Source organism: Melanerpes formicivorus, unplaced genomic scaffold, assembly GCF_026170545.1.
Source record: "Melanerpes formicivorus ecotype bairdi unplaced genomic scaffold, bMelFor1.0.p_v2 SCAF_25, whole genome shotgun sequence".
Taxonomy (NCBI): domain Eukaryota; kingdom Metazoa; phylum Chordata; class Aves; order Piciformes; family Picidae; genus Melanerpes; species Melanerpes formicivorus.
In genome coordinates, this window is record NW_027142377.1 from 1,388,025 (window position 1) to 1,404,197 (window position 16,173).

The following is a 16,173-nucleotide window of genomic DNA, read 5'->3' on the forward strand; positions in this document are numbered from 1 at the left end:
AAGGAGTTTAAAGTGCTGTTTATGCCAACCTCCCTGAGCCTGGGGCTTTATCAGAGATGCTCGATGCCCTTCCCTTGTGAGGGAGAGTGTGGAGGTTGGCAGGGACAAGGAGGAGTTGGGAGAGTGCCAGCGTCAGAGGGAGGACCTGGGAAACCAGGCTGTGCCCAACGGGATGGGCAAACAGGAGGGCAAGAGGTGCCTTTGCCAGGGGGGTGCCCTCTCTCCTGCTGCTCTCTGGGGTGGGCAGACTGCTTTTGCCTGAGGAGGGTTTGTTTTACAGCCAAGACTGCTGCAGAAGAGCAGGCATTGCACCCTTGCTGACATGGGCGGGCAGGGGGGCGGCTGGGGCTGGGTGGAGCAGTTCTGCTTCTGACGGCATGGCAAGGTGGCAGCCAGGTGAGAGGCTCATCTGTGGCTCCTCCATGAGCCACTGGGCCGAGAAGCATGGCATAAGCCTGGCATCAGCTCGTTAGAGATGCTGAGGCAGCCAGCTGGCAGAGGAGAACTGCACAAACAAGGCTGCTGCTTGCTGCTTGCTGCTTGCCCTTTGCCTCCGGCACCCCCTCCGGGAGGCTCTGTCAGCAGGAGAGCTACTCACTGCCTGCTCAGCCCAGCTGCAACACGAAGAACCCTTCGACTTGCTACCGACCACCAAGCTTGCAGCTGGCTCTGAGGAGGCAAACAGCAAGAGCAGGATGCTCAGATCACCTTTGGGTAGGTGGGGTTACCGGGTCGAGAGAGCTGCTTCACTTCCCTGGCTCCCTGCCTGGGGGAAGCACGCAGCAGTGGCCAGCTGCCTTTGCTTGCCGTGTGATGAGTGCTGAAGCTTGACCCACGCTCATCCTGGAGGGTGCTGAGCACCTGTGTGAAAAGTGGAGCCAGCTGCATGGCTGGAAAACAAGCAGCAGCATAAGGATGTGGGGAAGGGAGAGGTCTGCGTGAGGACTGCCCAGAGAGCACAGTAAATCCTCTGGCTGCCAGGCTGCACTGGCTGCCTGCTCTGCTCCACGTCCCCTCACACAGGCAGATGGGATTTTACTGGCCCTGGGCTTCTGCAGACAAAATCCACCAGCTCCCACCCTCCAGCTTTTGGCTTGCTGGCATGTCCCTAGCCTAGGGCTCGGGAGTCAGGCACTGCTGCTGGTGCCAGTCTGAACCAGCTGCGTAGCCGCATCCTGACTCTGTGCCGTGGGTGGGCAGGACCCCAGGATGCTGCCTCCCAGGCAGCTGTGTGTCCCTGGGAGAAGCAGGGGCAGCCCTGACAGAGGAAGGCAGCACTTCCATGGGACCCATCTCCAGAGCTGGTGTTTGAGGTCAAGCTGTCAGAGCCGGCTCTTGGAAGCACCATAAGGAGGATTTGTCTTGGGACAGCTCAACAGCTGCTGGATGAAATACAGGGAGGAGCAACATCCCTGGGCACACAGAGACTTTTCTCCTCCTCCTCCTCAGTGCTGGTTGAGCTCTTTTGATCCACGTTGAGTCAGAAATGGCCCAGGGCACCTGGACTGGAGCATGGGCAGTCAGCTGCCCAGAGCAGCACAGGCTCCTGGTTTGCTCAGTGACCTCGTGGGGTGTCTCAGATCTGCTTTTGCACCCAGGGGCCCTGCCCAGGTAATGTATCTCTTACCATTCCCACTTACCACTAGCTAGAGGCTTAACCTAGCGTGGGTCACCATGAGGCTGGAAGGAGAGCAGGGCCAGTTCTGGGTGAGCAGAAGCCACAAGCACAAGGAAGCTGCCAGGTACCTTGGGGATGTGTGCAGGCCTCTCCCTGAGCCAGCAGTGGCATCCAACGGGGGAGCAGCAGCTGGCCCTAGGGAGGGTTGCACAGCATCTTTGTCCCTGGGCAGTTGCCTGCATCCCCCTGAGAGCTGGGTGGGCTGCCAGTCCCTGCTGTACCCCAGCACTGTGAGCCCAAGGCAGGATGGAGATGGAGCAGGAGGCAAGCTGTGAGATGGGGTGAGGTGAGCAGGTGGGAGGAGGCACCGTGGGCAGAAACACAGCGACGAGCAAACCAATGAGGTGGGGACAACATTTAAGGGCAGACACTAGGAAGGGAAGGAAGGATTGTGCTGTTGGTTTGGGGGTTTGGTTTGGTTCCTTTCCCATAGAGAATATGCAGGAGCACTGCAGGATCCATCAGGAATCATTACAAACTTTATTTGTCTGTGCACGGTGTACCATTGATAAAGGGATCATCACAATGAGTGGGCTCACTGCCTTAGAGTGGTGGGCAACACACACAAAGAAAAACAACCCAAAAAAATAATCATAAATCAAATAAAAAATAATAATAATAATAATAATTAAAAAAACCTAAAAACCAACAAAGCCAAACAGATGAAAAATGAAATGAAATCGAAACCAAAATGAAATCATTGTACATAAAGGTAGTCAGGAACCTGATCAACAACCTGCTCCTGTGTTTGATTCTTCCCCCCTCCAAAAAAAAAACACCCCACCAAAGCCCCCAAACCCAACCAAAATCCCCAACAAAACAATACAAAGAAAAGCCCCTAAAATCCCATCAAATGTAGAGGGAGGGGGGAGGGGGGGAAAGGTCTGAGAAGAAAAAAAATGAAATGCCCCAGAACTTCCTATTCCTAGAGGAAAATCTTACAAGAGGTTAATTACAATTTCCACAGATGGTTGGGAGTGAGTACAAACCCTCCCCACCCCCCCTAGTCAGTTGGTTATGGGACACGTTGTCAGATGTGGCTCTCAGCTGGGTGGGCAGAGCTCAGCAGGGCTGAGCTCCCCCCGGGTGGCAGCCTGCTGAAGGGCACAGGGTAAGGAGCACTTCTCTCGGCAGCAGTGCCACGGCATCATCCCTCTGCTGTGCCCAGGGCAGCTCTGAGGCTGCACCTCTTCAGCCCCCCCAGCCTGGGCTGCTGGGCCAGGGGCCTCAGGCTGAGGGACACCTCCCTGTCCCCTCTCCCCGTCGAGTCCGGGCTCTGGCAGGGCACAACGGAGCCTTTGTCCTCCCGTGGCAGCTCCTGGCTGTGCTCAGTGCCGGTGGGAGATCTCCTCCTGGCCCCTTCGCCCTTAACACTGAATTGTTCTTCCTCTGGATGGCTGTGGGAAAGGACCAGCTTTGGGGGCTGATCCTGATGGCTTAACTCTCATGGGCTTCCACTAGACTTCTGGGCACACAGGGGACGAGCAGGGGAGCGATGGATTTTGAGGCAGCCACTGGCTAGGAAGGCAGAGGCAGGGTAGGTGCTGGGAGCCAGCCGTGCTGGTCCCTCCCGGGCTCAGGTGTGGCTCATCCCACTTGAGCGTCCTGGGGGCTCTCTTAAAGCCTCCTGCAGAGGGTGGAGGCTTCCCACTAGCTTCAGCACATCCTGGACTGGCTGCTGGGATCGTGGGGGGCAAGGGGCGGGGGAACCCAGGCCCCGCAGCAGGATAGAGTCCCTGGGATGTGGGTTCTCCTCCCCTGCAACCCTCCATCTGCATGGCTTTTATTGCTCCTGGTGGACCCCCTGTGGGCAGCAATCCACGCCCCGGGGGGACGGCTGTCCCTCCTTGCACCCCCACCGAGAGGAAACAGACGAACAAAGGAAGGAACAAACGAACGAACGAACAAACAGACAAACAAAACCCCAAAACCCTACCTGAAGGGAACTAACTCAAATAAATAAAAGCCAGTGAAAAGAAAACTCCTGTATCTGCGATGCTCAACCCACACGGCTGGAAGGACTCTGGTTACAGGATGCTATATACAGACAGGGTTCGTTTTCCTTCATGCAAAATGTCACAAGTATACCAGGACAGCATGCCCGAGGGGGCGGGAGGAACGCCCCAGCCCTCCCCCACCTCGGCTCCAGACCCCAGGCAGCCCTGGAGCACCGAGGAGGGGGGAAAGGTGGAGGGGCATGGCGGCGGTGGTGGTGGTGGGGGAGATGCTAGTTGCACACACGCCGAAACAACAACGAAAAAGAAACCTAACGAACCAACCCCACCCCCAGCGAACGACCCCCACCCAGATCGATGAGGAAAACGGTTTGTGTTCTATCCTTAAGAAAGCTTCCAGCTCTCCCCTTGTCTTCAGGCCGGTCTCTCCTCACTTCTCCCCGGCAGGGCCAGAGGGGGATGTTCCCAAGTGGTGAAGGAAGGTGGGTGGGAGGGGGTGGGCAGAGCTCAGGCTCCTCGCCTTGCTCTCCAGCCCTCGCCCGCCGCTTTGTTTGCCACCAGCTGCCCTGGGCTTCCCTGTCCCGGCACACCCCGGCGGCCTCAGCCTCCATCCTCCTGGTGGGGGGCCGGCGGGCAGGGGAAGAGCGATGGGGAAGGGCTGGGCGGCCGCCGGCCGCTTTACGTCGGTAGAGCCGCAGCGAGCCCCCTGCCGCGGGGCGTCTGCCCCGGGGAGGGACCGCTGCTAGCTTTGGGGTCCTGCCTAGTCCAAAGGATGCTCCGAAGCCGTTTTCCGTCAGCAGGTGTGTGAGCATTGGCCAATCTCTTTTTATTCCTTCTCTGTTCGTTATACACAGCAGGATTATCTCTATCTATACCTATATATCGCTCTATATAGATACATATAGATCCGTGATAGGTGCACCTCCTCCCTCCGGCCGTCCCTTCCTTTTAGAAGCCCTTTATGTGGCAGTAGGCTTCCAGAGATGAGAAGAATATGTACAACAACCAGAGGAGGATAAAGAGGGAGGAGGTGAGCAGCTTGGAAGTCCGCGGCCCGCCCAGCTCACCTCCGATCTCGGGTCTCCGCCGGTAGAGCAGGACGCCCACGCTGATGAAAGCAAAAATGGTGAAGAGGGTGACGGAGAAGGCCAGGGTCCCTGGGGACACTTGGAAGGCTTGTCCGTGGGCGGCGTGGTAGATGGCGGCGATCGACCAGGCCACCCCGATGCCCAGGAAGACGTTCACCGCGTTGCTGCCGGTGACGTTCCCGATGGAGGCGTCCGCGTACTGGTCCTGCGTTGCTGCCACCTTGCTGGCAAAAGTGTCTGCAGCGGGAAGAGACAGAGAGCCTAGGTGAGGGGAGACACTGGCAAAGGTGTCTGCAGGGGGTACAGAGAGAGCCTAGGTGAGGGGAGACACTGGCAAAGGTGTCTGCAGGGGGTACAGAGAGAGCCTAGGTGAGGGGTGAGACACTGGCAAAGGTGTCTGCAGGGGGTGCAGAGAGAGCCTAGGTGAGGGGTGAGACACTGGCAAAGGTGTCTGCAGGGGGTGCAGAGAGAGCCTAGGTGAGGGGTGAGACACTGGCAAAGGTGTCTGCAAGGAGAAGGCACAGAGAGCCTAGGTGAGGGGTGAGACACTGGCAAAGGTGTCTGCAGGGGGTGCAGAGAGAGCCTAGGTGAGGGGTGAGACACTAGCAAAGGTGTCTGCAAGGAGAAGGCACAGAGAGAGAGCCTAGGTGAGGGGACACACTGGCAAAGATGACCAGGGGCAATGATTTGAAAGTGGAGCAGGGCAGCTTGAGGTTGGCCTTCAGGAGGAAGTTGTGCCCAAGGAGAGTGGTGAGACACTGGCAGAGGCTGCCCAGGGCTGGGCTTGAGGCCCCATGCCTGGAGCCATTGAAGCTGAGCCTGGCTGTGTCCCTGTGCAGCCTGCTCTAGCTGGAGATGTCCAATGGAGGCTGCTTGTTAAAGGGTCAAGTGGAGGGAACAGGAAAAAGGAGAGAGGGGAAATGGAGAAAGAGTGAGAGAGAGGTTGGAAGGGGCCCTCCAAGGGCATCCTGTGCAACCCCCCTGCACTCAGCAAGGACATCTGCCCTCCTTTGTGCCTTCGTGTTCAACAGAGGACTGAGCCTCCCTCCTCCCTCCGGGGCCGAGGCAGGCGGCCTCCCTCTGCCCCTTACCTGGCACGGAGGTGCCCAGGGCGACGAAGACGACGGCGGTGACCGAGTCCTTCAGGCCGATGGTGCAGCCGAAGTGGGAGGCCAGGTCGCCGATGAAGGCCGTCAGGAGGCCAATCATCAGGATGGAGACCACGAAGCAAGCCCAACCGTTCCAGTAGTCTGTGGGGGGCACGAAGGCGAAGAGGACCTTCCAGAAGACGGTCAGGAAGTGCATCACGTAGTCGAAGCAGGAGGGCAGCTTCTCCTCCCCACACTCATCGTCATCGTCGTCTTCCCCTGCAGGGAAACCACCGGCGCCCGGTTAGGCTCTGCCAGACTGGGTTCTGTGGTTACCTGTGGTTAGGTGCTCTCTGTGCTGTGGTTATCTATGGTTATCTATGGGTAGATGCACTGCATGCTATGGTTATCTGTGGTTAGATGCACTACACTATGGTTTTCTATGGTTACTGTGGTTAGATGCACTACATTCTGTGGTTATGTGCGGTTATCTGTGGTTAGGTGCTCTCAATTCTGTAGTTATCTATGGTTATCTGTGGTTAGATGCACTACATTCTGTGGTTATCTGTGGTTATCTGTGGTTAGGTGCTCTCAATTCTGTAGTTATCTATGGTTATCTGTGGTTAGATGCACTACACTGTGGTTATCTATGGTTATCTGTGGTTAGATGCAGTACATTCTGTGGTTATCCATGGTTACTATGGTTAGATGCACTACACTGGTTATCTATGGTTACTATGGTTAGATGCACTACACTGTGGTTATCTATGGTTATCTGTGGTTAGATGCACTACATTCTGTGGTTATCTGTGGTTCCTATAGTTAGATGCACTACATTCTGTGGTTATCTGTGGTTCCTATAGTTAGATGCACTACATTCTGTGGTTATCTGTGGTTACTGTGGTTAGATGCACTACACTCTGGTTATCTATGGTTAAATGCACTACAGCCTATGGTTATCTATGGTTATCTGTGGTTAGATGCACTACATTCTATGGTTACTGTAGATAGGTGCACTACACTCTGTGGTTATCTGTGTTTATCAATGGATACAGTGGTTAGAGGCACTACATTCTATGGTTATATCTATGGTTAGATGCACTACATTCTATGGTTACTGTGGTTAGATGCACTACATTCTCTGGTTCTATGGTCCTGTTCTAGCAGGAGGGTTGGACTCAATGATCTGTAGTACTGTGTGCAGGTCTGGAGCTCTCAGCACAGGAAGCCCTTGCCAAAAGTCCCTGCAGCCCTCTTCTGGTACTGGAAGGCTGCTCTAAGGTCTCCCTGGAGCCTTCTCCTCTCCAGGCTGAACAGCCCCAACTCTCCCAGCCTGTCCCCATGGCAGAGGTTCTCCAGCCCTCTGAGCATCTTTGTGGCTTCCTCTGGACCTTCTCTAGCAGTTTGATGTCCTTCTTGTGTTGGGGGGCCCCCAGACAAGGTGCTGGCAGGAAAGTGTTCAATCAGCTGCCTTATGCAGCTGTGGTGAATGACCCTGCAGCTCAGCCAGCCTGAGTGGTGCAGCCGAGCCAGGCTAAGCCAAGCCAGGCTAAGCCAAACCAGGCTAAGCCAAACCAGGCTAAGCCAAGCCAGGCTGGCCATGGTGCACCTGGAGCTGTGGTGCAGACTCACCTGCGCTGACCGTAATGGCCTCAATGAACTGCTCCCTCCAGCTGTTTGTGCCAACCACCAGGGCCAGGTTTGTCTTCTTAATGAGCTTGTCCACCGTGTTCTGGGGATGGAGAGGCAGAGGAGAGAATTAGGGGCTCCCAGGGCTGGAGATGAGCTGTTTAGGCCTGGGTGTTAGGAAGAAATTCTTCACAGAGAGATTTGCCTTTGGAATGTGCTGCCCAGGGAGGTGGTGGAGTCACCACCACTGGAGGTGTTTAAAAACAGCCTGGATGAGGCACTTTGTGCCATGGTTTAGCTAATGCCAGGGCCAGGGTTCAGCTCTTGGTCTTGGCACCTGTGTTCTCAGCAGCTTAGCTTCACAAACAGTCCTTTCAGGCAGCCCTTTGGACTGGGAGTCCCAGGCTCAGAGCTGACTCAGGACCTCCTTGTAAGTAGGAGCTGAATGCAGCACAGCACTGTGGGAAGGAGAGGATATTTTCACAGAGTCACAGAAGCATTCAGGGTGGAAGAGAGCCTCAGGAGCACCAAGTCCAACCCCTGACCCTGCTCTGCAAGGCTCACCCCTAAACCATAGCCCCAAGCACCACAGCCAAACCACCTTTAAACACTTCCAGGCTTGGGGACTCCACCACCTCCGTGGGCAGCTCAGCCCAGTGCCTGACCACTCTGGATGGGCAGAAATTCTTCCTCCTCTCCAGTCTGCTCCTGCCCTGCTGCTGCTTGAGGCTCTTCCCTCTTGTTCTGTCACTAATGACCTGGGAGAAGAGACCAGCACCAACCTCTCCACAAGATCCTTTCAGGGAGCTGGAGAGAGCCATGAGGTCTGCCCTCAGCCTCCTCTGGTTCCCACTAACCATCTCCAGCTCCTTCAGTTGCTCCTCCTCAGATTTCTTCTGCAGGCCCTTCCCAGCTTCCTTGCCCTCCTCTGCCCTGGCTCCAGCCCCTCCACATCTCTCTTGGATTGAGCTGCCCCAAACTGGACCCAGCCCTCGAGGTGTGGCCTGCCCAGAGCTGAGGCCCAGAGGACAATGCCCTCCCTGCTCCTGCTGGACACAGCATTGCTGATCCCAGCCAGGCTGCCACTGGCTCTCTTGGCCACCTGGGCACACTGCTGGCTCCTCTTCAGCTGCTTGGCCATTAGCACCCCCAGCTCCCTTTCTGCCAGCAGCTTTCCAGCCCCACTGCCCCACGCCTGCAGCACTGTGGAAGCCTGCTCACCGGATCGATGTCGCTGTCCAACACAACCACAAACAGCCTGTGAGTGGGGCAGGAAGCCTGGGCTCATCCCCACAGCCACAGGCTAGTGGATGGAGTGAGGATGCAGTGTCACTGGGGTGCCCCCCACCCTTTCTTCATGCTTTTGCTCAACCCCATCTCAAAGCCTGCCTTGGGCCCTGCTTGGAGTCTTTGTGTGATGCCAGCAGCTGCCTCGCTTTGCTGCCATCCCCCCAACATTTGCTTCCCAGTGCTGTGCAACCCCCAAAAGAGGCTCCCCAGCTGGAAGGGAAGGAGGACAGGGTGAGGAGATGTAGCTAGTACCTTGAATTCGTAGGACTCCTCGATGATGACCTCCAGCTTGGTGTGCTCTCCCAGGATGGGGCGCCCCATCTCTGCAATCCGACGCTCCTCCTCCTCCTTGCTGGTCAGTGGTTGCTTCTCTTCATTCTCTTCTGCAAAGCAAAGAGCTTGTGGCTGAGCCAGGCCTGGCTGCTGGCTCTCTGGAGCTGGCTTTCCCACCAGAGGGGCAGGTCAGGAAAGCTCTGGGTGGGAGTGGGAGCGACAGAGCAGCGGAGGAGAAGGAGATCATGGAGCAGTGGACACAGTAGCTCTGCTGGGCAATGCTAGCAAAGGGGCTGGGGCTTGTCCAAGCTCAGAAGGAGTCCATTCTATTCCTGGGGCTGGGGAGCATCTTATCACCTGCTGCCTGCTGTCTCATCCCATAGGGGTGCTGGGAGGGGACAGGTCTTTACTAAGGCTACACCACTTCACAGCTCTCCCGGCCTGCATCAGGGCACAGCCAGGACATTTCCATCAGCCTGTTACAACCCAGGAGAGCTTCCAGCAGCCCTAGGGCTGAGACAGGTAGGAAATCTTGGCTCTGCCTCCTTCTGAGCAGGCCTTTCCCAGAGCTGGCAACTGGAGAGCATGAAACTGCTGCTGTGATGGTGGGGCTGCAGGAAACAGTGCTTTGAAAGCCTAGTCCCACACCCTGAGAGAGGAGGCAGGGGAGGAAGTACCAAGAGCAACTCTGCACCTCCACCAGCACCTGTGCAACCTTTGGGGACATAGGGAGCCCAGGCAGCATGGCATTTGTCACTGCCCCTCTTCAGACCCCCACTGAGCTCCCTTCCAGTCCACTTGCAGTGATGAGCAGAGGGACACGAGGGCTGCAAAAGGGTTGGGATCCCCTGGAGACAGGAGTTGAAGCTGCCAGGAGCATACACCCCAGTCAGTCCCTTCAGCCCTTGATGCCACACTGTGGGTACCTGGGATGGTGACCACGGTGCAAGGAAGAGGATGATCTCTAGCCTGGAGCTTCCTGAAGACAGGTTTGCCTATCAAGGTGATCAGCAGGAGGTCAGCAGGCAGGACTGGAGCGCCCCATGCCAGCCCCCGTGGTGAAATTAGTCAACTCTACTCCTACTTCACACAGGGTTAATGTCACTCCCTTGCTGGCTGCCCCTCCCCTGCCATAGGCAGCACCAGGCTGTGGGAAAGCCTTGCTCAGGAGGGAGCAGCCTCGTGGCCAGAGCTTCTTTAGAATCACAGAATCAGAGAATTGTTAGGGTTGGAAGGGACCCCGAGGAGCATGCAGTTGCAAACCCCCTGCCATGGGCAGGGACACCTCACACTACAGCAGGTTGCTCACAGCCACAGCCAGCCTGGCCTGAAAAACCTCCAGGCAGGAGGCTTCCACCACCTCCCTGGGCAACCTGTGCCAGTCTCTCACCACCCTCATGGGCAAGAACTTCTTCCTGACATCCAATCTGAATGTCTCCACTTCTAGTTTTGCTCCATTCCCCCCCAGTGCTATCACTCCCTGACACCCTCAAAAGTCCCTCCCCAGCTTTCTTGGAGCCCCCTTCAGATCCTGGAAGGCCACAAGAAGGTCTCCTGGAAGCCTTCTCCTCTCCAGACTGAACAACCTGAACTCTCTGTCTGTCCTCATAGCAGAGGTGCTCCAGCCCTCTATTTCAGGGCTCTTGAAGGGCTGCTCTGCAACCTCTGTGACCCCAGAGCTTCTTCCCCCTGCAGTGCTCAGCCTCAATGTTTGATGCTGGGCTGATGAGTGATGGCTGAGCAAACCCTGCTGCTGGGTCTCACTGCTGGGGAGGGCAAGGGTCTCCTCCTGCAGTGCCCAGGGACCTTGGCTGCTGCCCAGGCAGGGAGGGCATTCTCACTGTGCCCTGCTGAGCCCTCTGCACACATCCTGTGCAGGCTGGACCAAGTGGAGGAGCAGCCATCCCTGCTCCAAGAGCTGGTGTGGGGCTGCCTGTCTCTACAGGGGGTCTAAGGGTTAGCTGTGTGCAGCAGGCAGAGCACTCTGTGAGAGGACACAGTGTTAGCCACGGGGCTCCCGTGGCACAGCTGCCTTCTTACCCTTCCAGAGTTTCCCTCCAGGGCAGAACAAAAGCAAAGAGGGAAAAAGCAAAGAGGAAAAGAGTGGGGTAAGCATATGGCTGTTGAGAGGAGGAAAGGAGGGACCAAGGGGGAGAGCAGAAATCCATACCTGTGATGGTGAAGCCACCTAGAGGAAACAAAAAATGAGAGAGAGAGAGAGGGAGAGAGGATTAGCATCAGCATAGCAACAGGGACACCCTGCAGCCCGCAGGGAGGTGCTGCTGGCACTGGGCACCATCAGCATAGGGCCTGCCCCCACCTCCCCCCCCCCCCCCCGACACCTGCCCCAGGGACAGTGTGGGGAGACCTGAGCACAGGCTTTGCAACCCCCAGCTGCAAGCTGCCACCCCCCCCCCCCCGTCTCTACCACATGCTACAGAATGGCTAAACCCAGAGCCAGGCTGCCCTGGGGCCGGGGGTGCTCTGGGGGCCGGGGGCAGTTTTGCTTCCCTCCCCCATCTGCCCTGCTCTGGGGCCGGCCGGCCAGGAAAGCTCACAGCTCGGGTCAGGCTTTGAGTCTGTAGGAGGCTGGGGGCAAAGTTGGCACCACCTCTCCAGGAAGGCTTGGCCAGCTTTGCTGCCCAGCCTCAAGCCTCCCTGCGTGGCTGGGGGGCAGCCCTTGCCTCCCCATTGCAGGGGGGAAGCCGTGTGGCACCCGGGGAGCCTCGGGGGTGGGGGTTGGCTGCGTCTGCGCCGCTTCCACCCCTGCAAACTGCTCCTCCTTGCCACACCTGGGTGACTCTGGGGCTCTCCTCCAAGGGAAGATGTGGCATCAGAGCTTACTGCCAAAGAGTGCTTGCCCACCCTAAGGAGGGAATGGTGTGAGCCAAAGGGAAGATGTCAGGTGGAAATTCACAGACAGGACTCGGAAAGGTGAGAAAGGAAAATAATGAATGCAGGCTTACCAAGCTCATTCAACAACAGGGCTGTGGAGGAGACAGACAGGAGACAAACACAGAGGAAGGAAACAACAGCAGCAACAACAGCAACAACAACAGAAGAAAAACAAAAGTAAATGAATGGTGAAATCAAAAGGGACATCCACAGAATGACTCCAGCTCCCCCAGGCAGAGGCTGCAGCTCTGTGAAGCTTTGCAGGACACCATTAAGTGCTGAGAGAGAGAGAGGGGCACTAAAAAACCCCTCGAGGCAGATGGATTCCCGTGGGGGCTTGCAAAGGTGGGGTGGGGATGGGGTTAGAAGGCACACCCTGAACATTCATATCCCCCCCCCCCTTCCCCGTTAGTGTTACTGTGCAAGATCTTCCATTGCTCTTGGAGGCAGCTGTGCCCCAGGGGAGGGCTCAAGGTGGCCCAGGGGTAGAGGCTACTGACTTTGACCTCCCCCAGCTGCCTGCTGGGCAGCCAAAGCACCGGCAGGCAGCTGTGCTGCTTCTGGCATATGCAGAAGATTAAGTCCATGGCAAGGCTGGGCTGGGAGGATCTTCTCACTCAAAGGTTTCAGGCTCCAAAACAAGAGGGGAAAGCTGCTCCCTCAGTGCACTGGTGGCTCTCTCTGGCCACCATTACGGCAGGCAACATCCCAGAGATGCCTTCATCTCCAGGGTGCTGAGGGCACAGCTTGCCCTGCCTCTGCTTTTTGGTCAAAACCAAGCAGAAAAAAAAAAAAAGGGGGGGGGAATTAAAAAGAAGGAAAAAAATAAAAAGAAGGGGGAAAAAAAAGAAAAATGAGGAAAAAAAAAAGAAAAATGAGGAAAAAAAAGAAAAATGAGGAAAAAAAGAAGAAAAAGAGGAAAAAAAGAAGAAAAATGAGGAAAAAAGAGAAAAATGAGGAAAAAAAGAGAAAAATGAGGAAAAAAGAGAAAAAGAGGAAAAAAAGAAGAAAAAGAGGAAAAAAAAGAAGAAAAAGAGGAAAAAAAAGAAGGAAAAAAGGAAAAAAAGAAGAAAAAGAGGGACAAAAAGAAGAAAAAAGAAGAAGAAGAAGGAAAAAAGGAGTTAAAAAGCCCCACCAACAATTGCATGGCCAAAGCAGCATCCTCTGAAGTCTTGGCTTGCCTTCCAGCTGCTGCCCTGTCCGAGCTGAGCCTCCCTCAGGCTCCCTCAGTTGGGGCCAGGAAGGTGAGGAGCTTGCTTGCCTTTTAATTAGCTTTTAATTACACATTCCAGAGGGCATCTTGGGTCTGGTTGACTAGGTAGGGCTGGCTGATTGGTTGGGGGCTCGTGGTAGTTTCAGTTGGAGGGGAGGAGAGGGGAAATTTCAGCCCACCACAGGACTTGATGACCTTGGAGGTCCCTTCCAACCTGGTGGATTCTGTGACTCTTGTCAGTTGGTGCCAAGTCTGTCAGACCTGAGGCCCAGACAGTGCTGGCAGGGCTGGGAGCCCAGGCTGGTCGGCACAAAGCTGGGCAAAGCTAGAGCCTGCCTGAGCTGTCCGTGTGCCGCTTCCTCCTGGCATCCCCAACTGTGCCCCACTGGCACCACCTAATGATCCAAACCCCACCTGCAGAGCCTGGGCCGTGCCAGTGGCTCTGATTTCTCAGCCCTGCTTCTAGCCAGCCTGGGGGGGGGGACGCTGTGGCTGAGCTGGGCGGCAAGGGAACGCGGCATTGCTGCCGGAGGTGAGTGCAGCCTGCCTCCCGTGGGCACTGCCAGGGGCCCTCTTTGTCCTGAGCAGGTAACAGCGGTGCTGAAGGCACAGCTTCTGTTCCAGGAACTAGGAATTAGAAAGCAGCTCTGAGGCAGAGATGCTGCCGGTCGGGGTTTTTGACTGAGCCTTTAATAAGGGCAACTAATTAACTTAAGTGACTCTAGAAGCGCTGCTTGCTCAGCCGCTGAGGGTGCGCAGCATTCAGCTGCTGCCCTTAATTCTCACTTCATTTCCTGGCAGAAAGGAATGTGCAGAACCACAGAATCAAATGTTAAGGGTTGGAAGGGACCTTGCAAGCTCATCCAGCCCAACCTCCCCCCTGCTGCCAGAGCAGGAGCACCTAGAGGGGGGTCACACAGGACGGCAGGAGGCTGGCAGCTGCTTTAGGGGCGTGAGAAAAGGGGGAAAATCGGTTGGGGTTCTTTTTTCCGTTCTTGCTGTGAGAAGCTACTACCCAGAAACTCGATCTGAGTGCAGCCTGAGTCCTCCCAGACCCATGGAACCTCCTGGCATTTATTTCCAGATCCTAGAGGGCAGCATGGGGAAGGAAAAAAAAACAGGCTAAACCCGAACTGCTCTGGCCACGCACTTTTATTCCAGGCTGCTTTATCTGCTGATAAAAATGATGCAGCATTGCTTTTTGCTCCTTTTGTGTGTGTGTCTGCGTGCTTCTACTCAGGTGGCAGGGCAGCGCTCTCACAAGGGCTCTCTAGGGGTCGTTTGTCCCCTGCCCAGACAGCTCCCGGGAGCCCACCTGAGCCAGACGAGAGGAAAAGAGGAAAGCAAATAGAGAGGGGGGAGCAAAAAAACAAAAAAAAAGGGAAAAAAAGAGGTGCTGTGGCCAAGCTTGGAAGGAGGGAGGGCAAACCAGCTGGGGGAGAAGGGGGAAGGGGGCCAGAGTGCGAGGAGAAAAGGAGTGTGAGAGTAGGGAGACACAGAGGAAGCGGACGGCAGCGTCCCGAGAGCTGGTCTGGTCTTACTCTCACACCTTTCACTCCTCGCCGTAGCCACACCGGGTCCCCAAGCACAAGGAAGAAACTGCACTCTTTCTCATACTCCTCACGGTCAAGCACTCTAAGGGGAATGAATTTCCTGTGGGAACACAAGACAAAGGCAAACACGATGGTTGGCATCAACGCAGGCATGCGGTCGACGGCGCCCCGGGGTGCTGTGGGTGGTGCCAGAGATGGGTTGAGTGGGTGGATGAGTGGGGGGGGGAGGGGGGATGTGGCTGGCTGGGGAGGGTGGGGGGGAAGCAGCTACGCATCCCCTCCAGGGGGGCATGTGGGGAAGGGCAGGAGCGGCCCCACCGCCTGGCTCGGGCTCAAGGTGGAGGTCGGGGGGGGGCCGAGGAGCGGTCCCGCTCCTGCCCTTCTCCGCAGGTCCCGAGGATGCGAGCTCGGTGCGGCAGGTGCTAGGCATGAGTGAGCCAGACAGGGACACACAGGCTGGGCTCAGCCCCGGAGCACGTCCCCCACCTTTCTTCTCACTCATCTCCACCAGCCGGGGCTCCCCGATCTCTAGGTAGAAGGTCTTGTTTTTCTCATACTCCTCATCATCTATCACCTTGATTGATATCGTTTTGCTGGAACAGAGAAGAAGAAATAGAGGTTCAAGAGTAAGGGGGGACAAAAGGAGGAGGGGAGACAGGGAGAGGAGGAAGAGGAGGAGGAGGAGGAGGAGGGTGGGAATGGCAGAAGCAGGAAGCTGTGGACAGAAAAACAGTGGCTGTGGTAGCGCAGGCTGGAGGGGCAGCACAGCTGGAGGCAAAGGGAAGGAGCTCACCTCCGGGTGAGCAGGGACCAGAGGGGCAGAGCTCTAGCAGCTGGCAGGGTGGCCAGGACCACAGCTGCACAGCACCCAGCCTGGCCCAGCCTCTCCACGGGTGCCTCAGCCCTGGGGGCAGCCAGACCTATCCCTTGCCAAAACCCCAGGGTAGAACAGCCCCTGACAGCTCACAGAGACACCTCAGAGGCTCCCAGGGCATCTCCCCTGGGAAGCAGCAGAGCCCAAGGCCCTGCAAGCACAATGCCCTGCTTGAACTGGGCCCTGGGCACATGGAGGAGGCTCTGTCTCACCATGGAATACCTCAGGGTCAGCTTTGAAGGCTCATGTTTTAGAGGCTCCAAAGGGACTTGTTGTGTGGAGGGAGCAGAAGGGGAAGGATGCTCTTGCTGGTTAGGGCAGGGGGAAGGAAACTTTCACTGGTGAGGAGATTTGACCTTCTTTGTTTGTTTGTTTCCCTGAAGGTTTGGTTGGCTACTGTTGTGAAAGCTGTGCCAGCAGGGCTCTCTTCTCCCAGGGTTGCTGAGCTTGCCTGCCCCAGTGGCATCAGGAGGGCAGGTTCAAAAGCAGAGCACCTGCTCAGGGCACAGCAGAGGTTCCCCAGCCCTCTGAGCATCTTTGTGGCCTCCTCTTCACTCACTCCATCAGCTCCAGGTCTCTCTTAGGTTGATTTTCTCAAAATCAAGCCTGAGCCCTTGGCCAAGCCTAAATATTCTGT

General features: G+C 56.4%; 1 protein-coding gene across 4 annotated transcripts in view; it reads right to left on the minus strand.

Annotated features, from left to right (window-relative positions):
• Nucleotides 1-2,135: 2,135 nt before the first annotated feature.
• SLC8A1 (solute carrier family 8 member A1) overlaps nucleotides 2,136-16,173 on the minus strand; it is a 104,315-nt gene continuing 90,277 nt past the window's right edge. Inside the window, exons 3-11 of one of the 4 annotated variants that reach the window (XM_068153060.1) lie at nucleotides 15,149-15,255; nucleotides 11,968-11,988; nucleotides 11,172-11,189; nucleotides 11,042-11,056; nucleotides 9,928-9,996; nucleotides 8,981-9,111; nucleotides 7,442-7,541; nucleotides 5,813-6,088; nucleotides 2,136-4,958 (exon numbers count right to left, since the gene is read on the minus strand). In XM_068153060.1, coding sequence (XP_068009161.1) covers nucleotides 4,582-4,958; nucleotides 5,813-6,088; nucleotides 7,442-7,541; nucleotides 8,981-9,111; nucleotides 9,928-9,996; nucleotides 11,042-11,056; nucleotides 11,172-11,189; nucleotides 11,968-11,988; nucleotides 15,149-15,255 — 1,114 coding nt within the window. In that variant the 3' untranslated portion in view covers nucleotides 2,136-4,581. Of the gene's footprint in view, nucleotides 4,959-5,812; nucleotides 6,089-7,441; nucleotides 7,542-8,980; nucleotides 9,112-9,927; nucleotides 9,997-11,041; nucleotides 11,057-11,171; nucleotides 11,190-11,967; nucleotides 11,989-14,658; nucleotides 14,763-15,148; nucleotides 15,256-16,173 lie in introns of all 4 variants that reach the window. The other 3 variants (XM_068153059.1, XM_068153058.1, XM_068153057.1) reach the window with 3 other exon arrangements.